This window comes from Carlito syrichta, unplaced genomic scaffold (assembly GCF_000164805.1).
Source record: "Carlito syrichta isolate Samal-C Ts95f unplaced genomic scaffold, Tarsius_syrichta-2.0.1 Scaffold305279, whole genome shotgun sequence".
Taxonomy (NCBI): domain Eukaryota; kingdom Metazoa; phylum Chordata; class Mammalia; order Primates; family Tarsiidae; genus Carlito; species Carlito syrichta.
In genome coordinates, this window is record NW_007249375.1 from 321,917 (window position 1) to 346,452 (window position 24,536).

At 37.4% G+C, this 24,536-nt stretch overlaps 1 protein-coding gene across 4 annotated transcripts in view; it reads left to right on the plus strand.

The window, feature by feature from the left end:
• Window positions 1-24,536, plus strand: part of RNF111 (ring finger protein 111) — a 107,646-nt gene that overhangs the window by 65,130 nt on the left and 17,980 nt on the right. For 2 of the 4 annotated variants that reach the window (XM_021714150.1, XM_021714148.1), the window contains exons 4-7: window positions 3,174-3,337; window positions 5,942-6,136; window positions 13,701-14,020; window positions 20,880-21,135. In XM_021714150.1, coding sequence (XP_021569825.1) covers window positions 3,174-3,337; window positions 5,942-6,136; window positions 13,701-14,020; window positions 20,880-21,135 — 935 coding nt within the window. Of the gene's footprint in view, window positions 1-3,173; window positions 3,338-5,941; window positions 6,137-13,700; window positions 14,021-20,876; window positions 21,136-24,536 lie in introns of all 4 variants that reach the window. The other 2 variants (XM_008061476.2, XM_021714147.1) reach the window with 1 other exon arrangement.

Consider the following 24,536-nt stretch of genomic DNA (forward strand, 5'->3'; position numbering starts at 1 on the left):
TTGTATACCAAACTTACAGCTCTGTGAATGAATCTTAATTTTGTGTTGGAATGAATTTAGAAATGCTTTTTTTTCCCCGTTTCTTTTCTTTTCTTTTTTTTTTCGAGTTGGAGTCTCACTCTGTCACCCAGGCTGGAGTGCAATCACATCCTCATGGCCACCTCAGCCTTGACCTGCTGGGTTCAGGTGATCTTTCTGCCTCAGCCTTTCAAGTAACTGGAACTACAGGCACATGCCACCATACCAGGATAATTTTTTGATTTATTGTAGAGATGAGGTCTTGCCACGTTGCCCAGGCTGCTCTCTAACCCATGGACTCAGGCAGTCCTCTCACCTTGACCTCCCAAAGTACTGGGATTATAAGTGTGAGCCACTGCGCCCAGCCAGAAATGCTTTTTTTCTTTCTTTCCTTTGGGGGCTAAAAGGGAGAGGATGCAGTCTGAATGGTTTCTGGGAAAAAAAAGAAAGAAATGCATTTTGTTCATTGCATTTTTATGTGTTATTATTGATTAAAAAATATGTCATTCATATTTCTGAAGATGTTACAAGTGCCCCTAGAATGAGCTTTTCTACTTGCTACTTTTGCATTGGAGGGCTACTTCCAGTGGTATGAAAGTGAGCACTCTAATATATCCCTGTGTGTTATAATTTTTTAAATGATTTTCTTGATCTCTGAGGAAAGTTGATATTCCACGATATGTGCCACATCTATTATGTGATTGTGCATGGTGATTGGTACAACACTGACTCAATTTTTATGAGCTATAGGGATTGTTGAAATTAAGGACGGATTTTTCCTTGAGGGACTAGAGATTTTCTTGTCTTGGAGATGCTTGATGTCAAGTAGATACATTTATCTGAGTAATAGACAACAATCTTGAAAAAGACTCACAGTGCTCATGACCCATTGTTATTTTTCTTATTGTTATCTGGGATGTAAACTTTGTTTTTGTTTAACTATCTCTTGGCCCTTCCTATTTAGGAGAGTGTTTCTGTGTTTTGGAGTCTTTTGTGTCAGAATTTGACAATTGCCATTAATCATAGTGACCACTATGATCTTTGTGAAACTGTTCCTCATACATAAGGTTTTTTTGCTGGTTCTGTAATCCAGCAGAATATGATGCTTTCACAGAAGTACTGCAAAGTAGTCCTGGAACTTTATTCAGCTATTAATAGCTTTTCAGAGATAATAGACCGCTCAATCTCATCATAGATTCTTGGTTTCCCAATAATTTTAAATGGTAATATCTGTTCTGAGAAAAAGCCATTTTATCCTAAGATAGTTATTTGCCATCATGGCTCAAGCTGTATAACTCTTTCTGATATATACTGTTTTGTTTTGATAATGTCTCGATAATTAACCTTTATACTCCTGTTTCTTTTTTTTGAGTCAAGGTCTTCCTCTGTCACCCAGGCTGGAGTGCAGTGGCACTCTCATGGCTCACTGCACCCTCGAACTCCTGGGCCCAGGTGAGCCTTCCTCCTCAGCCTCCCAAATAGAATAGCTGGGATTATAGGCACATAGGCATGTGCCACCACACCTAGCTAATTTTTTGATTTTTTGGGGGGTAGAGATTAAATCTTGCTATGTTGCCTAGGCTGGTCTCAAACTCCTGGAGTCAAGCAATCTTTCTGCCTTGGCCTCCCAAAGTGCTGGGATTACAGGCATGAGCCGCTGTGTTTGATCTATCCTCCTGTGTCTTAAGAATTTATTTTTAAAGCAGTAGGGTCTCACTCTGTTGTCCAGGCTGGAATGCAGTGGTGTGATCATAGAAACCTCAAACTCCTGGACTGAAATGATCCTCTGGCCTTAGCCTCTTAAGTAGCTGGGACTACAGGTGTGTACTACCACTCCCAGCTAATTTTTATTTTTTTTTTGATAGGAGACAGAGTCTCCCTGAGACTGGTCTTGAACTCCTGGCGTCATCAGCCCTCTCACCTTGGCCTCCCAGAGTACTGGAATTACAGGCGTGAAGCACTACTCCCGTTTCCTGTTTCTTAAGAATTTTATTTTAGAATTTGAACTCCTTTTTAAACTCTTAGGCTCTATAATTATTAAAGCCATGTTCAGCCCAATTTGAACCTTAGTCTTCTTTTCTTAGTGGTTGAGCTCACACCCCCAATGACAGTGACCTTGCATATTATGAATCTTTTCTGTATGAGCTGGCAATAAGCTGATAAGCAGTTTTACATTCATTTGGGCAAGAGAATAAAACTTCGTGGGTTCTTGTGTTTTATTGGCCCCACTTTTTCTAAGAGAAAAGTGAAGCCTTAAGACTGCATATTCTAAGAAAAAAAGAAGAAGAAAAAAAAGACCGCATGTTCTATATACTGTCTCTGTATACCCTAAGTTCAGATCATTATAGTAAAGTGAAAAATATGTATATATACCTGTAAGTAAATTTATATTAAATTTATATAGTAAAATGAAAACATATATGTATATACCTCTAAGTAAATTTAGAACAGTTTAATGCCACACACATACACAAAAGATAAATGTGTTAGGTGTATAATGTTGCATTCGCATGCTTTTAAAAGCATGAAACTCCTCAAGCAAGTGATATATCCTATCGCTACTAAACTAGTAAACTAGCCACAGTATACTACCTCTGCACACTCCAGGAAATATCTCTGGTGCCTATTTATTGATTTTTGTGCTTTTTTTTTTTTTCCCTGAAGTGCAATAATAGAAGCTTACTTTTGTTTAGGACTCACAAAGCGATGTTTTGCAAATCCAGCCTGGCCTAAACACACAAGATCATGTGAATGTTATTAAATGTGTAGGGTGTTATTTTAATTCCTTTACCTATGGTGAATAATTTTAGGTATTAACACCTAAGTAATTTATTATAATTCAGGTGAACATTCAAAATAACCATTGAAAAGAGTAGCATTCTTGAAACAGAATCCTGTATTTTACACTCATACTTGGTCTAACATAGCATTTCTTATATTCTTAGGTCAACTGGTTGGTGATTAATTCAGCAGAGTTTATTGAGTGTCAGGCATTGTGCTAGACATAATTTTTAATTCTATTACCATTATTTCTTTGGAGAAATCTTACATGAAGAACTTAAATTATTCTGTAAAAATGACTTATGGATTTCTGGGGTGACTAAAAATTTTATTCTTTAATTATATTTACTAATTTAATACTGATGTCATTTAAGGTCTCGTTCAACACTTGGACACTCTAGATCTCATTGGAGCCAAGGTTCAAGTTCTCATACAAGTCGGCCACAGGAGCCACGGAATCGCAGTAGGATTTCTACTGTTATACAGCCCTTAAGGCAGAATGCAGCAGAAGTTGTGGACCTTACCGTTGATGAAGATGGTAAGTTGGAGTAGTAATAGTATAATAAATTATGAAGGGAGTATGATGATATGAAATATCTTAGTATGCTAAAAACTTCTCTGCTGTATACTAGTACTATATTATTAAATTACAGAGAAATTGTCAGCGTTCTTGATCTTTTTTTTTTTAATTGACATATCCTAGGTTTTTAACTTGTATGTAACAGTATTTTTGGTTATTGCTTTATTATTTGGTAGTTATTTTCTCAGAAAAACATTTTTACAAGTGGTCATTTAAGCTAACCTCAGATTTACCTGTTTGTTTCATTTGTAATATTATTGTTATACTTTAACTTTGCTATGAAAGATAGAAGCAACACTTATAAAATTTAAAAGAAAAGCAACATAACTGAATTTTGGGGTTTATTTTTGTTTGTTTTTTGTTTGGTGAGTAAGAAGAACTTTATTTAAAACACAGGGAAGCTGCTGGCAGCAGGAGGGGATGCAAAGGGGTTTTTCCCTGCCACTGAATTTTAAGTGACTAATATTGGTTACTTGAAATATCTAATTTTAACTTTTAAAAATTCTTTAATGTTACTGGTGCCTGTTTATTCTGCTCGGTTTTTGTGTTCTCTTTTGCTTACAGCTGCACCAAAGTAACTGAGGAAACAAAGCTAGTGCTAGAAAACAGAGGTTAGAAAAAGTGGTAGAATTTATGAATATATGAATGAACAAATATGTGAATTTCCTCATATATTGAGAAATATTTTGAGGTATTATTAATAATTACATCTTAGAAGAAAATGGTCACCATAATTTTCCTAAAGGAAGATTGTATGCCATATATGTTTGTTAATATTGGGATTTAGCTATAAATTGGGGAATATCAGATAGCTGGAAAGAGTTAGAGGTCTTGTGCTGTCAACTCTTCTACAGACTGTTTGCAGTTTGGGTGATCATAACTTTCAAACTATTAGTACTTTGGAATTCAGATGTTTATGAATCCAACACAATGGGAATAAGTTATTCCCATTGTGTTTCATTCTATAATGTCTCAATTTTTGTTTTGAAGCACCATCAATGATCTGTAAGACAGTGGTTTTTAAAAGTAAAATCCGACATTTCAAATAACTTGTGTTAGTCATTTAAAATTAAGTTAAATATAGGATGACCATATTGGAAACTTTTTGTATGTTTTTATATATGACACCTGCTAGTCAGTAAGTAGAAGAAGGTTATAGAGTAGCCTTTTCCCCATTTGAGTAAGTTCAACCAGAATTTACACTTCCCTAGGTTAAAAGTATTCCAATGATCGGTAGATGCCCTCTTTTCCCCATTTTTCTCAGTGGAAAGCATCTGTTTTATTAAAAATAAATAGCATAAGTACATCAGTTAGACCAACGGTTCTCAACTGGGGTGATTTTGTTCCCCAGGAGACATTTGGCAATGCCTACAGACCTTTTTGGATCTCACAATTAGGAAAGGGTGATACTGACATCTAATGGGTCAAGATCAGGGATACTGCTAAACATTACAATGCACAGGACAGCCTCTCCCTTCCAAAAAAGAATTGTCTACCCCAAAATACTGGTATTACCAAGGTTGAGAAGCCCTGAGTTAAACTATTCGCAAATAAACAGATTCTTTCCCCTTTCTTTTTGATATTGAAGCAATTAGCATATACATTTGGATGTACTAGCATCCAAAGTACACTGCCCATATATAATAACAAGTACTATTTGTACCTAAAGAATTAGCCTACAATACTGCAATGCATAGAAAAGTCAATCCTCTCATTCCATATCCCATTATGAGTGTCCCTTTTCAGATTTAATTGTTGTGACTATACTTTGGATAAGTTTATTCCCGTTGTTCTCAATTTTAAGCAATCATTTTACAATCATTGTTTGAAACTTAGCTCATTCATACGTTGAGTTAAACCTGAAATTTATTTTATTTTCTGATACAAAAATTTTTATTTTTATTAGGAAGCACTGATGAATATTAATATTTACAAATTTTTTGGAAAGCATAATAAGGCATAAAAAAGACCAAAATAGATATTAGAAAGCATAACTAACATTTACTAAGTTTATATCATATGAAGTGTGTTATATATATATGATCTCAGTTCTTTCCAGTGAGTTTTATGAAGAAAATCTTGTTACTTTTCCAAGTTTTACAAATGAGAAAATGGAGAGGGTTAAATAACTTACTCATATCTACTGTCAGTGGTAAAATCAGAATTATTATCCAAGCAGTCTGACCCTAGAGTCCATATCAATGCCAGAGAAAGTGCAATTTGTATGACCAGGTGTGTAGGAATAGCAAGGAACTTTTATTTTCCTTTTAGTCTTTTTTCATGATAGATCAGAAAACTTATGTAGTAGTTGTCCGAAAAACTACTAAATAACCGGAATTACTGGAATATACATATATGTGTTGGATTTTTCAAATGCAGTAATCGTATTTTAGTAACATGTCAGTTGGTATTACAGTTCACATTTATGAAAACTTTATTATATGATTATATTTTTAAAGTTTACTTGTTTAACAATTATCATAAACATATTCGCTTGGATTAAAATATAACCTTTTATCTAATTTGGTTTGAAATGCTAAATTGTCATTTTGTATTTTGTAGAACCTACTGTAGTACCAACCACTTCTGCGAGGATGGAATCGCAAACGACTAGTGCTTCCATTAACAATTCAAATCCATCTACCTCTGAGCAGGCCTCTGATACTGCTTCAGCTGTCACCAATAGCCAACCTTCCACAGTGTCAGAGACTTCAGCTACTCTTACAAGCAATAGTATGACTGCTACTTCTATAGGAGGTATGTAAAAAAGAGGGAGGGAGAGACTTACTCATAACTTTCTTTAGGAAAAGTATTGTTTTTAATTTTGTGATTTTTAACTAAATATATATTATATATCATAATTATAGATCTACTATATATTATATTTAATTATATATATTTACTTTGTCCCCAAAGGAATAGATTTTACCTATGTTAATAAGAGTGCATTCTTTTTTTGAGTAGGAGTCTCACTCTGTCTCCAGGCTGGAGTGCAGTGGCACACTTACGGCCACTGCAGCCTTGACCTGCTGGGCTCAGTGATCCTTCTGCATCAGCCTTCCAAGTAGCTGGAACTACAGGCATGTGTCATCACACCTGGCTAATTTTTCTTGATTTATTGTAGAGGTGAGGTCTCGCCAAATTATTCAGGCTGGTCTCGAATTTGTGGGCTCAGACAATCCTTTACCTTCGACCTAGAGTTTATTCTTACATTTTAATTAACTTCATATGTTAGCAAAGTAGTTTTTATTAGGGTTAGACTGATTTTGTATTTGAGTCTGTATGCTCTATGTGATAATGTTCATTTTCTCTGTTTTTGTTATTGTTGCTTGTTCTTTTAGTGTCACATCTAAGAAACCATTGCCTAACTCAAGGTCACAAAGATTTATTCCAATGTTTTCTTTATAGTTTTAGCTCAGGTTATTTCTTATGTTCACTTAGCAGTGATATGTCTGTCTCTCTCCTATCAGCGACTTAACTGAGCCTTAAACTATCTTTCTTTCTTTTTTGGGACAGTGGTACAGTTATAGGAACTTGCTAACTGCTTACTAACAGGGATACTGTAGACTGTGTAGCTCATAGATTGACTATATCATCATTAACAATGAAACCAGCTTCTCTTTTCTATCACTTTTTGCTTTTAACAGTATCTTGTTTAATTTTTTTTTTTTGAGTTGGACTCTCACTGTCACCCAGGCTGAAGTGTAGTGGCATGCTTATGGCCACCATAGCCTCAGCCTGCTGGTCTCAGGCAGTCCTTCCCCCTCAGCCTGCCAAGTAGCTGAAACCACAGGTGCATGCCACCACACCTGGCTAATTTTTTGATTTATTGTAGAGACAAGGTCTTGCCAAGTTGCCCAGGCTGGTCTCAAACCTCTGGACTCAGGCAGACATCTCACCTCTGCCTCCCAAAGTGCTGGGATTACAGGTGTGAGATATTTAATTTTTAAAATAGTCTTTTAATTTACTTTGAGCAGATTGGAAAATTGCTTGTGACTAGGTTAGGAAGGATTCTCTTCTCTGGAAAATTGAGGACGGAATTGAGGAATATTCTTTTTTATTCTCTGGAAAATTGAGGGCGGAATTGAGGAATAATTTTTTTTTGAGTTGAAGTCTCACTCTGTTGCCCAGACTGGAGTGCAGTGGCAGCTCCCGGCCACCACAGCCTCGACCTGCTGGGCTCCGGCGATCCTTCTGCCTCAGCCTTCCAAGTAGCTGGAATTACAGGCATGTGCTACCACGCCCGGCTGATTTATTTATTTATTTATTGTAGAGATGAGGTCTCGCCGCCCAGGCGGGTCTTGAACCCGTGGGCTCAGGCAATCCACTCACCTCAGCCTCCCAAAGGTGCGAATTACAGGCTGAGCCACCGAGCCCAGCTGAGGAATATTCTTAAGGAGATTTTTCATGGGTGTCTTTCTCCATCCCAACCCCCAGGCTAGATTCGAACTCCTGAGGTCAAGCAATTCTACCTCAGCCTCCCAAATGGCTGGGACTACAGGTGCATTGCCTTCCAGGACCCTGTGGAATATCAGTTGAACTATTTTCCCTATGATCTGTCCTTACCTTGACCTTCATTTTTCCAGTCTTGAATCACTGAAACTATCTAGCTTTGCTCTTCTTTAGGTTCCTAAGTGGTACTAGTAGAGAGGATATAATCATGCAGATTGGTGCCTCCATAAATTTTTGTTATCTAATCTTGGGCTTCTGGTAGGAAATCACCATTAGTGTTATGTGTTTTGATCAGTTTCCTGAGGGAAATCTCAGTGGCTATTCCAGAACACTCTCATTCTCCTCAAGGCTTTTGTCCTCTGGAGGAAATAATAAAAAAATAAATGAACTACAACTTCTAACGCCTCCATAAAAACTTTTGTGTATCTTTACATATCCTTCTGTATTTAATCCTTATCTCCCAACTCCTTCCTTTTCCTTTATCTTGTGCTCCACCTCCTACCTCTTCTTGTGTCCGTGACCTTGTTTTAATAATTATATTGCCTGTGTCTTCAGTGTTTTCACTGGTTCCATTCCCTTAGTACATTCACACATATATTTATATAATATATCTGTGTACACTTAAGTGGATTTTCTTCACCATAAACTTTACTCTAATGTGCTTCTGACTCTTTTCAAAATGAATGAACATGGCTGGGCACTCATACCTGTAATCCCAGTACTTTGGGAGGCTGAGACAGGATTGCTTGAGCCCGGGAGATCGAGACCAGCCTGGGCAACATAGCGAGACCTCGTCTCTATAAAAAATTAGTCCAATGTAGTGGCGCATGCCTGTAGTCTCATATACTCGGGAGACTAAGGCTTGAGGATCGCTTGAGCCCAGAAGTTGGAGGCCACTGTGAGCTGTGATCATGCCACTACACTCCAGCTTGGGTAACAGAATAAGGCTCTGATTCAGAAAAAAAAAAGTGAGTGAACATGATTTTAAAGATCTAGCAGTAGTTCCTTTTCGTATTAATCTTCTTCCTAGGACTCTGTTCTCATTCCTCTTCTTACTGGCCCATTTCATAACTACATGTGTTTTCATCTTTACCAGTATGCTGATGACTCTCCATTCTGTTTTTCTAGACCACTATCCTTGTTTTAAACTTTCTTATTCAACTGCCCTTTGGACATCTGCTCTAGAACATTGTGCACCTCAAACTCCACATGCTTCAAGCAGTTCATTATCAGCTTGACCTCTTCATGTGTCCCTTGTGTTATGCATGAATGATATCTTATATATTCATTTATTTAACAGATATTTATTATTACATATTATATATCAGGCACTGTTACAGGCACTGAGAACAAACCAGATAAATTTTCATCTTAATAGAGCTTATATTCCAGTGAATAATAATAGCTAACATTTGTTAAACTTACAATATTGGTTCATAATTTATCTATATTAAGTCTGATTTTTGCAGTAACCAGTGAAGCAGATATTATTATTCTTCTCACTCTATAAGTGAAATAACTTGTACCCAAGGTTATATGATAGGGGAGCAGGAATTCAAATCTAGATAGTCTGACTTGGAGACTGTACTTTCATTTGTGCTACAACCTTGGCCTTACTATTGACTTTGAGCCAGATAATTCTTACTGAGGAAAGCTGTCCTATGTCTTTTAGAATATTTAGCAGTGTTTGGCTTCTACCCTCTAAATGCCAATAGCACTACCTCTTCTCCAGTTGTAGCAACCAAAAATGTCTCTAGGCATTGCCACATGTTGGGGGCAGCATTGTTCTATGCTAAACTAGAGCTCAGTGCTTCTGTTCTAATACTGGTTGATTTGTATCCTAAATTGTCTCCAACTTGATGAGTTCCTGAGGGCCAAAAAGCCAGTCTTTGTCTGCTTGACACTTAGCTATATGCTTGCCTGCCTCTTTTCCCTTGTAGGCTTAATTTTAACAAGGGCTTATTGAGCCTCCTGCATTGTGCAAATATGTTCCTAATGCTAGAGATAAAACAATAGAGGCAGACAATATTGTAAGTTATTTTAAAGGCCAGGACTTTCATTTTCGCCTTTGTGTCATCCAGTGCCTTTTGTAGATCCTTTACCATGTCATTATGATGTGTAAAACTTGTTAAATGAATGAATAAATGCATGCATGCATTTTAGTAATCCTCCTAAAATTACAGTAAAGACACTTTAACCAAATTAATATCACTGGGCTATGAAGTTAATTTTTTGGTGCATATTTGTGATTTTCTCTTTTTAAGTAGGCCCTCTATTGGCTAGTTTTAATTTTAAAAGGAAGTGTTTTATTTACTTAGTCTGATATCTTGTATTTACCCCTAATTTATGAATTTTATTTGGTCATTGTCTGTTGAATGAGAGGAGAATCAGTTGTTCTTCCTTCAGGTTGCAAACCTGTTTGAGAAACAAAGAGATTAACTGTAGGGATATAGACTGTTTAATTGGAAGCCAAATCTTTTCCCTAAGAAGTAGAGCTATAAGATCACCCTTCGTAGAAATCAGAGTGTTAATTATTTGATACATGTGTATTTATAATATACATATATAATTAATATAATAAACATATCATAGTCATTGTGCTTCCTCTTCTTGCACTCTGGTTTTTGTATTCCAAATATTCAAAGACAAAAGAGAACAAGTTGTTTCTGAATAGATAAGCATCATATTCATCACTTTAGTCATGGCCCTAGTGGTCTATAGATCTCTTGCTCTAGTTACAAATTCATATCTTGAATTATAAGGTCACACATAATCTTCAAATAATTTGCTTTGTAAAACTAAAGTGTCAGAGTTGGAAGGAACTAGGAAAGTCATTTAGTCCATCCCAGTGAGTAGATTTAGTATCCCAAAGGTTTGCAACCTTTTTTTCTGAATAACACAAAATAAATAAATGACATTCACTTGTACAGCAGTTTGACATGGGAACAGCAAAGCTGAAAATGTTGCCACATGTAAAGCTACAGTAATAATGAACGATTGCTATAAGTGTTAGAATGCATAGGAAACAGTTATTTAATGTTGGATTTAGCTTAGCTATGAGGCTGTTGACCATGATCAGTTCCTGATGCTAGTTGTAACTCTGTCCAGGTTATTGAATACATTGGATGAAGTGATATAATTTTAGAACTGATTTCAAATCTGCTATAACTAATGTTTAAAAAACTAAATGGGGTCAAATGTGGTGGCTCATGCCTGTAATCACAGCACTTTGGGAGGCGGAGGCAAGAGGATTGCCTGAGCCCAGGGCTTCGAGACTAGCCTGGGCTACTTGGTGAGATCTCATCTCTATGGTAAATAAAAAAAATTAGCTGGGTATGGTGGTGTGTGTCTGTGTTTCCAACTATTTGGAAGGCTGAGGCAGGAGGATTACCTGAGCCCAGCAGGTCGAGACTGGTCGAGGCTACGGTGGCAATGAGCACACCACAGCACTCAGGCCTGGGCAACAGAGAGAGACTCTGACAAATGAATAAACAAACAAATAAATAAGGAGGGAGACTCTGACTCATAAATAAATGAATTAATTTAATTAAATCACAAAAAAAGAAATACTAAACAGACTGGATGTGGTGGTTTATGCCTGTAATCCCAGCACTTTGGGAGACGGAGACAAGAGGATTGCCTGAACCCAGGGGTTCGAGACAGCCTGGGCAACTTGGCAAGACCTCATCTCTACAATAAATCAAAAAATTAGCCAGGTATGGTGGCTTACTCCTGTGGTTCCAGCTACTTGGAAGACTGAGATGGAAAGGATTGCCTGAGCCCAGCACTTTGAGACTGCAGTGGCCGTGAGCATGTTACTACACTCCAGCCTGGGTGACAGAGTGAGACTCTGACTCAAAAATAAATAAATACATAGGTAAAGAACAAAAAAATTAAAAAAAAAAACATAAACTAAATAATTTGTTGACTTTAATTGTTTTTTTTTTTTTTACTAATTACTTGAAATATTTAACCTGTCAACTGGTACTGGCAAAGTAGCGCTAATTTGAGGAAGTGATAGAGGTTAGTGAAAATGTGTATTTTTTTCCATCCAAGTTTACATCCCCTGAGTTCTAGTTCCCAGGTAAAGCACCTTTACAAAAAGTTTTGGGAGATTAACCCAAACAGGCCAGACTAGGAATTTCAAATAAAATGGATGTAACAGAAGTTTAGACTAGAGATACTTTGGAAGAGTTTAGAGCAGAGACTTTGCACAGATAGATCAATAAAGGCAGGGTAGGAGGGCAGATCCAGGAGAATTGAAGGAAAATTTGCTGGAATCCTATCACCCAGAGCCTGAAGCACCCCCACCCAGCTTGATTTATTTGAGCCCATAAGTTCCCTTTATTGTTTACGCTGTTTTGGTTGGATTTTTGTATTATTTGTAAGTAACTAGAAGATCCCTATTTGGCCCCAAAGCAATTATCTAGCTACTGTGAGCCATATAGGACCAATTAATCCCTAGTATTGATTACTCTGAAAACGAGGAGATGCCTCAGAAGCCACTGGGGTGTGGGAGCTTATAGGGCAGGGCAGGGCAGGGCAGGGCAGGGCAAGGCTCTGGCTTTGGGCTCCTCCTTCTTCTAATTTAACCACAAGTCTCCACTTTTATCTGTTTCATATTTTATCTGTGTCATACTTAGTTTGAGGAAAGATTTCTGGTTTTTAGATGAGTTTGAAACACTGGGACAGACTTTCTGGGGACATTTTTGCAATTCTTCTGGCATGAAAGACCATATCTTCAAAATAACTCTGGACATGTGCCAGAGAGCATAATCAGGACTTGAATGTTTCATATTTAGAAAATTATCTTTTCTAACAACAACCATGCAAGACAATTATTACCACATTTTATAGATGAGAAGCAGATTAAATAACTTTCCTAAGGTTACACTGCTAAGTGACAGGCTCAGGTTTACATCTTGTGTCCATCTGGCTCCATCCTTTTTTCCCCACTATTTGACACTAAGTCACTAGATTATTATAAGACACATTTATTTTTCCAAATTTTAGTGTCTGATTATTGTATCCCATTGGTTCTGACTTCTGAGGCTAGAGGAAGGGAAAAAGATGTTGGCAGCTAGTGAGACTCGGCCAGGTGCACTCTGAATTGGGTGATTGATGGTGACAGTTTAAGTGCATAGCAGTCTGCATTCTGTGGTAATGATTTATGGTGTTAGAGGTTCATAGAGTTCAGGGGAAGAGCCTTTGCTTTGTAACTTATAGTGGAAGACTTGTGGTAATTTTTTTTTTTTTTGAGTTAGAGTCTGACTCTCACCCAGGCTAGGGTACAGTAGCACGCTCACGGCTACCACAGCCTCGACCTTCTGGACCCAGACGATCCTTCCACCTCAGCCTTCCAAGTAACTGGAACCACAGGCATGTGCCACCATGTCTGGCTAATTTTTTGATTTATTGTAGAGACAAGGTCTTGCCATGTTGCCCAGGCTGTTCTTGAACCCCTGAGCTCAGGCAATCCTCTCACCTCTGCCTCCCAAAGTCCTGGGATTACAAGTGTGAGTCACCACTCCCTGCTGACTTGTGGTGTTTTTAAACTTTTTAAATGCAATTTTTATTGGCGACTTGTCATATGTTATGACCTAGGAAAAGATGATCTATTGCCATATTTATGCATCATGGTAAATATGAGCCTCTTGAAGAATTTAGAATTTCAAGGAAATCTCACTGAAGACTAGTGCCTAAAGTAATGTGATGTATATGTTAAGAATGTAGCACTAGCATATTACTTATAGATATTTTAATTTACCAAGCATTTCTTAATTCTTTCTTTGCTATTTTACACAGTACCTATATTTACACAGTGATATTTGATAATTTGATTACTGTATGCATTTTTTTCTGATTCAAGATGACTCAAGGAGAACGACATCTAGTGCTGTAACGGAAACTGGCCCTCCTGCAATGCCAAGGTTACCTTCCTGCTGTCCCCAGCACTCACCATGTGGAGGGTCGTCACAGAATCACCATGCATTAGGACATCCTCATACAAGTTGTTTTCAGCAGCATAGTCACCATTTTCAACATCATCATCACCACCACCATACTCCCCACCCAGCTGTCCCAGTTTCTCCTTCCTTTAGTGATCCTACTTGCCCTGTGGAAAGACCTTCACAAGTACAGGCACCTTGTGGAGCAAATAGTAGTTCTGGTACCAGCTACCATGAGCAGGTATGTGGAATTTAATGAGTCCAGCTTTATTTCCTTCTCTCCTCCCTCCTTTCCTTCTTGGGGTTTTTCTGTCCTCCCCTCCTTCCCTCCTTCCCTTTCTTCTGCTCTTCCTTTTTTCTTTCCCTCCTTTCTTTCATTGCTTTCCTTTCCTTTTCCTCTTTCTTCTCTTCCTTTCTTCCTTTTTTTATTTTGAGTTGGAGTCTCACTCCTTTGCCAGGCTAGAGTGCAGTGGCACGCATACTCACAGCCACCCCAGTGTTGACCTGCTGGGCTCCAGTGACCCTTCCACCATAGCCTTCCGAGTAGCTGGAACTACAGACGCACGCTACCACGCCTGGCAATTTTTATTTTATTGTAGAGACGAGGTCTCGTCAAGTTGCCGGGGCTGGTCTCGAGTCTGCGGACTCAGGCAATCCACTCTCCTCGGCCTCCCAAAGTGCTGGGATTACAGGCTGAGCCTCTGAGCCTGGCCCTGTCTTCCTTTTTTTAGATGACTGGAAAGTTCATCAGAAGAAAGTAATACCTGGAGCTAAATAAAGCTAACCTACCTCCCTCTTTAACTGTGATACTTTCGGGAAGAGAAACAAACCCCTAATGATTCATTTTATATATGAAATAAGTCATAGTCTTTTTATTTTTATTTTTGAGTTAGAGTCTCACTCTGTCCCCCAGGCTAGAGTGCAGTGACACACTCACAGCCACTGCAGCCTCGATCTCCTGAACTCAGGCGATCTTTCTGCCTCAGCCTTCCAAGTAGATGGAACTACAGGCACATGCCACCACGCCTGGCTAATTTCTCTTGATTTATTGTAGAGATGAGGTCTCGCCAAGTTGCCCAGGCTGGTCTCGAACCTGTGGACTCAGCAATATTCTCACCTCAGCCTCCCAAAGTGCTGGGATTATAGGCGTGAGCCACTACACCCGGCAAGTCATATTCTTACACGCAAAAATGGCCTAATTAAGTCTGGGATTTTCAAATGGTCTAAATTACTGCAGCTAATTGAGGAGACCAAGGATGTAGGAAATCAGAAGTGAAATTTAATCTAAAAATCACTTTTTTATTCTGAAATGTTTTTTGATGTTTTCAGTTAAATACCATTAAATTTGGTCTTTGGGATTTATTTCAAACAAATTGTTGAAACTAGAGTGACAGCCTAGTTCATGGGAAATTGGAAAATTCTCCCATTTTTTCCCCTTCTACTTCCTACTCTAGAGCTCACTATAACCTCCACTCATCTAGAAATGAACAGCCTTCTCAGTTGCAAACCTGTAGCATAGTTTCTTAGAAGATGAGATTTTTAGTTTATGGACAGTTGAAATGTCAGCAAAAAATTATAATTAAGCAAATTTGTTGATGTTATTAGTGAGTGCTTGAAATGTCAAGTGATATTAAACTAGTATTGATAATCACACAGAGCAAATTATGTCAGAGATTATATGCTTCCTTAGATTTTGCTATGTCCATCTCTGTATGATTGTGATATAAATTTTAAAAACTAGAAGATGTAATTTGAAGGAAAATTTGTAACTTTGACAAATAATATGCTAGAAAAAAGTCATTAAAAAAACTTCAGAGCAACTGTTTTTATATATAATCTGACCTTTCCTAAAATACTTGCTTCATGTGTTTGAATTTTAGTGGTATTCCTTCTGGGTCTGACAAATTAAAGATAATCAAGAAGGGATAGTCTCTTAAAAATCAAAGCTAGCTGCTATTATGAGGAGACAGTTTGAAAGGATTTTGTAGAAAATACGGTTAAAGAGATTTAGGATGTTATTTTGATTCTGGTAACAGTTCTGGGCACTAACTGATTGTCTGGACTTATTCTACCTCTTGGAAAGAGCACACATCAAGGAAGACCTCCAAGTGGACTGAATGAAGAACCTGCTTGAAAGTATAACTTCCTTTTACTAGAAATTTGGGTTGAAAGGAGGCTTTATAAGTATAGTAGAAAAATGGTAAAGAAGTGGTCTGTTAGCTTCTCCTACATTTGTGAAAGAATCTCTTTTACAGTCTGTTCAGTATAAGATCAATGTAACCTAGTTACCTGTCTCTAAACAGAGGTATTTGGACTACAAACAAAACTTGGGAATAATCAGCAGGATCACAGGCATTCAGTGGTGATAATGGGCATGAAGGTGAAAAGAGGGAGAGTTTGAAGACAACAGTTTAAGACTCATATTGACATTTGTAAAACTCTAAAATTAGTCACGTGCTCATGAAATAACCTATATAGCCTCTATTTGAGACCTGTTTGGGCACAGCAGAAGGTTAAGGAGTAAAAGAAGCAAATGGCTGATCTGCAGATTTGTGATTGTGACGATGTCTTATGATTGAGTGTCACATTGTGGATAGGCAAAGAAAAATCTTTTTAGTCCTGCAAACAGAAGTTCACTACTTGTTTGGATGTGATGTGGCTTGCACTCTTGCGTGCATTCTCTCTCACTTTTTCTTTTAAGAGATAGGGTCTTGCTATGTTGCCCTGGCTGGGCCCAAGCAGTCCTCCTTCCTCAGCCTCCCAAATAGTTGGGACTACAGGCACATGCCACTGTACCCAGTAGTTTAATTAGTGTCATTTATAATCTGTGCGGTGTAATATTTCCTATTGCTGTACTCATCTTGCTTATCCTCACTTTTCTTTCTAGATTAAAAATTGAATGAACTGTTAGAATTATGAAGAACAGGGTTCTCTTTATTGTTTTTTTCCCCTTTATTCTTGTATTTAACTTTATCCTGGGTTCCTTCTAGGAACTACTTTATTCTCTAAGAGTGTTCTTAATCACTGACTAGAGATGAAGAAAAGATGAAATTTGGTCACCTTCATAAGATGTTGATGTCGTAGTCCATTTGCCAATTTTAGTCTAAACACTAGGGAAGTAGGGAAAGGATTTGAACTGCAAACATAAATTCACAGTCTCACAGTATTATTTTTAAATTTTTTTTAAACTTTTAATTTTTTTATTTTAAAGATGTGGGGTGAAATTCAGGGTTAGGTATACAAATGTTCATTATGCAGATACCCTATTTTTAAATATTGCTTGAATGGAGGACATACTTTGTATTTGCCGACTCAACAGAAAGAGGCTAGGCATATACTTGATTGATTGTAGAGGAAAGGAGTTCTTCCTTTTCTTGTTTACAGCTTCTGTACCATCACCTCCCTTTCCTTTCAACAGCTAGAGTTCCTTTTGTTTCGTTATGTCCTGAACCTAGAACTGGTTGAAAGTAGACTGTGATGGCTCTTTTAAGGACTGCTGGATAATCTGGGACTCTGACAGATGCATTAGTGTCACTTTCTTCATCTCTAGTCCCTCAACTTTCAGCATTGAAGAGTTCCTATATATAATTCCATGTATAACATCACATCTTTATTTCCTTTAATTATATTTCGAAAAGTACAGCTCTACTGAATCTAAGCAGTAGGCTCATATTTAAATTACTTAAGAATATAAAGAAAGCAATTCTTGTTCTGTAATCTGCTCTAGGGTAGAAGGTGAAAGTGTTTTAGGTAGTACTTTTCAAAATGCTTTTGATGGAAAAACTGATCAGTAGAGATGGAATCTAGATTCTGATTTATTTCCCAGCTTAGTTAATGGACCTTCCTTAACAATCATTTCTAATACAGGTATACCTCAAAGATATTGCCATTTTTGTTCCAGACCACTACAATAAATTAAATATTGCAACAAAGCAAGTCATGAGAAATTTTTGGTTTCCCAGTGCATATAAAAATTATGTTTATACTATACTATAAAGTGTGTAATAGCATTATGTCTAAGAAAAGTTCATACTTTAATTTAAAAATATTATATTGCTTTAAAAAATGCTAGCAGTCATCTGAACTTTCAGCAAGTTAGAATCTTTTTTGCTGGTGGAGGGTTTTACCTTTGATGTGATGGGTGCTGACTGATCCGAGTGGTGGTCACTGAAGTTTAGGGTAGTTATGACAGTTTCTTAAAGACAACAGTGAAGTTTGCTGCATTGATTGGTTTCTTCATGAAAGATTTTGCTGTAGCTTGTGATGCTGTTTGATAACATTTTACACACGATAGAATTTTTTTCAGAATTGGAATCTATCCTCTCAAGCCCTGCGACTGCTTTATCAACTAATCTTTTGTAGTATTCTAAATCCTTTGTTGTCATTTCAGCAGTGTTCAAACATCTTCAATAGGAGTAGACTCCATCTGAGGAAACCACTTTCTTTGTTCATCCATAAGAAGCAACTTCTTATCCATTCAATTTTTATTATAAGATTGCAGCAATTGAGTCATATCTTCAGACTGTACTTCTAGTTCTCTAGCTGTCTCCACCACATTTGCTGTTACTTCTTCCACTGAAGTCTTTAATCCCTCAAAGTCATTCATGAGGGTTGGAATCAAGTTCTTCTAAACTCCTGTTATTGTTGATATTTTGGCCACCTCCCACGAATCACAAGTGTTTTTAATGGCATCTAGGATGGTGATTCCTTTCTAGAAGGTTTTTAATTGACTTTGCCCAGATCCATCAGAGGAATTACCATCTATGGCAGCTGTATTCCTATGAAATGTATTTCTTAAATAATAAGACTTGAAAGTCTAAATGATTTCTTGATCCACAGACTGCAGAATGGAGATTTTAGCAGTCATGAAAACAACATTAATCTCCTTGTCCATATCCGTTAGAACTCTTAGGTGACTAGGTATATTGTCAATGAGCAGTAATATTTTGAAAGGAATCTTTTTCTCTAAGTAGTTAGTCTCAGTAGTTGGCTTAAAATATTCAATAAACTGCACTTTGGGAGGCAGAGGTGAGAGGATTGCCTGAGCCCATGGATTCAAGACCAGCCTGGGCAACATTGGCAAGACCATGTGTCTACAATAAGTCAAAAAATTATTTGGACATGGTGGCACATGCCTATGGTTCCAGCTACTTGGAAGGCTGAGGCAGAAGGATCATCTGAGCCCAGCAGGTCAAGGTTGCGGTGGCTGTGAATATGCTACTGAGCTCCAGCCTGGACGACAGAGTGAGACTTTGACTAAAAAAAAAAAAGTACATATATATTCAATAAACCATGTCGTAAACACGTGGTGTTTTGTTGTTCCATTTACAGAGCACAGGCAGAGTAGATTTAGCATAATTCATAAGGGCCCTGGGATTTTTGGAATGGTAAGTGAACATTGGCTTCAACTTCAAGTTACCAACACATTAACTCCTAACAAGAGTCAGCTTGTCCTTTGGAGCTTGGAAGCCAAGCATTGACTTCTCTCCATCTATGAAAGTCCTAGGTGATATTTTCTTCAATAGAAGGCTGTTTTGTCTACTTGAAAAATCTATTGTTTAGTGTAGCCACCATCCATCAATGATGTTTGCTAAATATTTTGTATAACTTGCTGCAGCTCCTACATCAGCACTTGCTGCTACACTTTGCACTTTTATATTACAGAGATAGCTTTTTCCCTTAAACTTCATGAACTAACTTCTGCTAGCTTCAAACTTTTCTTCTGCAGCTTCTTTACCTCTCTCAGCCTTTGTAGAATTGAAGAGAGTTAGAGCCTTGTTCTGGATCAGGCTATAGCTTAAGAGAATATTGTGGCTGGTTTGATCTTCTGTCCAAACCATTAAAACTTTCTCCGTATCAGCAGTAAGGCTATTTCTTTTTCTTACGTTAGTGTGCTCACTAGAGCACTTTTAATTTCCTTTAATAACTTTTCCTTTATATTTGCAACTTAGCTAACTGTTTTGTGCAAGAGGCTCAGCTTTTGGCCCATCTAGACTGTCAACGTGCCTTCCTCGTTAAGCTTAATCATTTCTAGCTTTTGATTTAAAGTGCAAGATGTGCTACTCTTCCTTTCACTTGAACTTATAGAGGTAATTGCAAGATTATTAATTGGCCTAATTTCAATATTGTGTCAGAGGGAATAGAGGGGCCTGACGGGGGAGAGAGAGAGAGATGGGGAACACTTGGTGGGCAGAGCAGTCAAAACACTGCAGTTAAGCTCACCATCTTGTGTGGGCACAGTTGGTGGTGCCCCAAAACAATTATTATAGTAACATCAGAGAAGACTGATCAAATATTACTGTAATAGATACAGTAATAATGGAAAAGTTTAAAATATTTTGAGAATTACCAAAATGTGACATAGACATGCAAAGTGAGCATATGTTGTTGGAAAAATGACGCTTGATAGACTTGATAGACACAGGGTCACCACAAACCTTCAATTTGTTTAAAAAAAAAAAAAAGCCCCAGATCTGTGAAGCACAATAAAGCCAAGTACAATAAAATGAGGAAAGAAGTCAGAGATAGGATTTTTTTTTTGACAAATGAAAGCATTAAGAGGCAAAACTGACTCATGATTTAGTCCGAATAATCTTATGCTCTTTGTTATTTTGGATAATGTAGACTTGCTTACAGTATTAGACTTTTAGTTGAGTGCTTGCTGCTGTGTACAGTTTAGAACTTGAGACCAACAAGTTTTACCTAGAACCTTAATGTTTTCAGTGGTGTGATTTTAAGTTTTCTAAAGGAGCCCTAAATTACTAGTCAGAATGTATAATAATGTATATATGTATATAAGTATGATTTAAAATTTTTTCTTTGAGATGTAGATATAAGATAGGTAGACTTTACTACATTATACTTTTGTTAAATATAAAACCACTACAGTTCTCACAATCCAAGATATACTTGATGTATACAGGATATCCAAGTATATTAGTTAGTGCCCAATAGGTCTTCACACTAAGACTGTTACTATTTTCAAATTAATTCAAAGATTATATTTTTCTTTGTTGCGTTAGGAATATTTCTATAATGTAATATGAAATGTTTTGACCAAAATTTAGAAAGATAAAATATAGTTCCTTTTTATACAGCAGGCATTGCCAGTAGACCTGAGCAACAATGGTATCAGAAGTCATGGAAGTGGTGGTTTTCACGGAGCATCTGCATTTGACCCCTGCTGCCCTGTTTCTTCTTCCCGAGCTGCAATCTTTGGCCATCAGGCTGCTGCTGCTGCCCCGAGCCAGCCATTATCAATGGATGGTTATGGATCAAGCATGGTTGCGCAGCCCCAGCCCCAACCCCCTCCACAACCTTCTCTCTCATCCTGTCGACATTATATGCCACCTCCTTGTAAGTATAAATTGAACAGGCAAAACACGTAGAGGCATATAAATGAAACATTGTACATTCCTCCATAAAATAATCTTTCATTAATCCTGATTCATAAATTTTTAGTATTTATTTGGCTTATGAGTAGCTTGTATTTTTCCCATTTTAATTTCTGTGAAATTAAGGTGTATTGAATGGAAGTTTTAAGGAAATTAGATTTAGTCTTTAGGAGCAACTGAAGAAATGTAAACATTTAGTAATATTTCTAGGTACAGTAAAGTAAATTTTTGTATACAAATTCTCAAGCAGTTAATTGGGGCATAAGAGAGAATTTCGTGACAGCAAGGTTTGGTGGTTGGCAAAAGGTTTTCACACTCATTTGATAAAGGCAATTAAAATAGAGTTAGGCATGCTTTTTCTAAAGAAATTAAAGTTCATTAGCTATGAACTAAGAAATGATAAATACTCTTAGGCTATGTAACTTATTACTACTTTTTTAGATCAGAAGCTGATAATCAAATGGAAGCTTAATAAATACTTTGATAGTAAACACTAAAATTTTATGCCAAGAACAAACCAGGAAATTAACAAGGAAATTTGTGTTTTGTTTGGATTACATGGCAAGAGATAACTTTCAATTATATATCTTCTTGGATTTCTCCTTCCACTCCAATAATTTAAAAAGTCTGCATTCTACAGACACAGCTGGAATCAATCCAGAATTTGTTCAATTAAACTGGTGATATATTATTTGCCTTTTCATTAATGCAGCTTAAAATTTAAAGTTTAAGTTGGGCTGGGCTCAGTAGCTCAGCCTGTAATCCTGCGCCTTTGGGAGGTTGAGGTGAGTGGATTGCCTGAGCCCGCGGGTTCGAGACCCGTCTGGGCAGCGAGACCTCATCTCTACAATAAATCAAAAAATCAGCTGGGCGTGGTAGTGCGTGCCTGTAATTCCGGCTACTCGGAAGGCTGAGGCGGAAGGATCGCCGGAGCCCAGCAGGTCAAGGCTGCGGTGGCCGGAAGCGGCCGCTGCACTCTAGTCTGGGTGACCGAGTGAGACTCCAACTCAAAAAAAAAAAATTAAAGTTTAAGTTGGCAACAGATTTCGAAATAGTTTTTACAAAGTACTGACAGTGGACCAATTCTTTGTATGAACACTGATATATTTTGTACAGGCTGTTTTGTAATACTTGTTGGTATTCATCTATAATTGATCATTTTTTAATTAAGAACTCAATGTGTGATTTTCTTTCTTTCCCATTTAAAAATAATATACTGTCTTCCCTTCCTCTTTAAAAATAATATACTAAAGCGGTTTATAAGTAAATCCATTCCTTTTTAATATCCTAATTGAGAAATAAATGTTTTAGACTTTATTTTAATTTTATCATAAAAGTTTCTTGTGTATATGTTCTTAAAAGTACATCTAAGAGCTGTACAGAATGATATAAAATGAAAAGTTTAAAGCTTCTTCCCACATCTGTGCAATCTATAATACCTTAGAGGTAGCAACTACTATATAACTTTCAGAAATTTTCTTTGTACACACACGTAAATCTATACATTTTTTTATATATGAGGGGGGCCCAAAAAAAAACCCCAGAATTATCTTTTGATGGGCAGACCCCTTGTAGTAGTACAGGCTTCCCCTTCTAGGTAAGTGTTCTAGGAACCCGATGATATTAGTGCACCAGCTAACCTTATGAGAGACTGCATTTGGCTTCAGTGCATTTTTTTTTTGGAGATTCTTTAAATGCTTTTGCCCATTTCATGGTGGGTGATTTAGAAGCACACCTGTTCAAGCTGAGTGTTAAGCAGTTTTTGACCAAAAACAGCATTACCATTGTGCCTCACCCTCCCTACTCATGCAGTCTCACCCTGAGCAACTTATTCTTTGTTTCCCTCTAAGGGAAATGTTTTCCCCATGTGGAAGAGGTGAAACAAAAAATGGCAGAAGCACTAAAAGCTATCAAAATTAATGAGTTCAAAAACTGTTTTGAGCAATGGAAAAATTGTCTTGATAGGCATATTGCATCAAGTGGAGGATACTTTGTAAGTTTAAACATGTAAGAATAAGTACATAATTTTTAATAAATAAATTTCAGTGTTTTTGGGTCCCCCTCATATATATGTGTCTCATTAAAAAATTGGATCATATCAGACATTTTGCTCTGCTTTTTGTTTTAAATTTAACTGTATATCTTGATTATTTGCATATTTGTACATAAAAGTTGAGTTCATTGGTTTTTAATACCTTCCTAGGCTAGGTGTGGTGGCTCATCCCTGTAATCCCAGCACTTTGGAAGGTGGAGGTGAGAGGATTGCCTGAGCCCAGGGGTTTGAGACCAGCCTGGGCAAAATGACGAGACCATGTCTCTACAATAAATCAAAAAATTAGCCAGGTATTGAGGTGCACTCCTGTAGTTCCAGCTACTTGGAGGACTGAGGTGGAAGGATCAGCTAGAGCCCAGCAGGTCAAGGCTACAGTGGCCATGAGTATGCCACTGCACTCCAGCCTGGGTGACAGACTGTGAGATTCCTACTCAAAAAAATAAAATAAAATAAAATAGTATTCTGTTGTATATTAAATCAATCCTTTGCTGATGGACATTTAAGTTGTTTGTAGTTGTTGGAGTTTATCTATAGGATAATTTCCTAGGAGTAATACTGCTGTGTCAAAGGTGTATACTTTCAAAAAGTGGTACATTTTTCTCTTTATTGGAGGGTATATACATGAGAATTAAGGTAGGAAATTTAAATTGTACTTTTTTATGTTAGAGACATTTTGACTGATAATCCTGTTCTGGACCCCTTCTCCTGATTTGGAGTGTGTGCATGTGTGTGTGTTTATACACATGTACTTCCATACTTCTTTTTTTATTTTATTTTATTTTTTAAGTTAAATATCTTACTCTGTTGCCCAGTCTGGAGTGCAGTGGTACAATCACAGATCACTGCAGACTCCAACTCCTGGGCTCAAATTATCCTCCCAGTTTAGCCTCCCAAGTAGCTGGGACTACAGGCATATGTCACCAAGCCCAGCTAACTTTTTGTTTTTTTTTTGTAGAAACGAGGTCTTGCTATGTTGTCCAAGCTGGTCTCCAACTTTTGAGCCCAAGCAATCCTCCCACTTCAGCCTCCCAAAGTGCTGGGATTACAGGCACGAGTTAACTGTACCTAGCCTGGAATTCTTTTTAAAAAGAAGTATAGGGCCAGGTGTCATGCCTTGTACCTGTAATCCCAGCATTTGAGGAGGTCGAGAAGGGAGGATTACTGAGCCCAGGAGTTTGAGACCAGCATAGGCAACATAAAATTATATGCACTGTAGTCCCAGCTACTCAGGAGGCTGAAACTCAGACTGATTGCCTGAGCCCAGGAGGTTGAAGCTGTAGTGAACTGTGATATGCCACTGCACTCCAGCC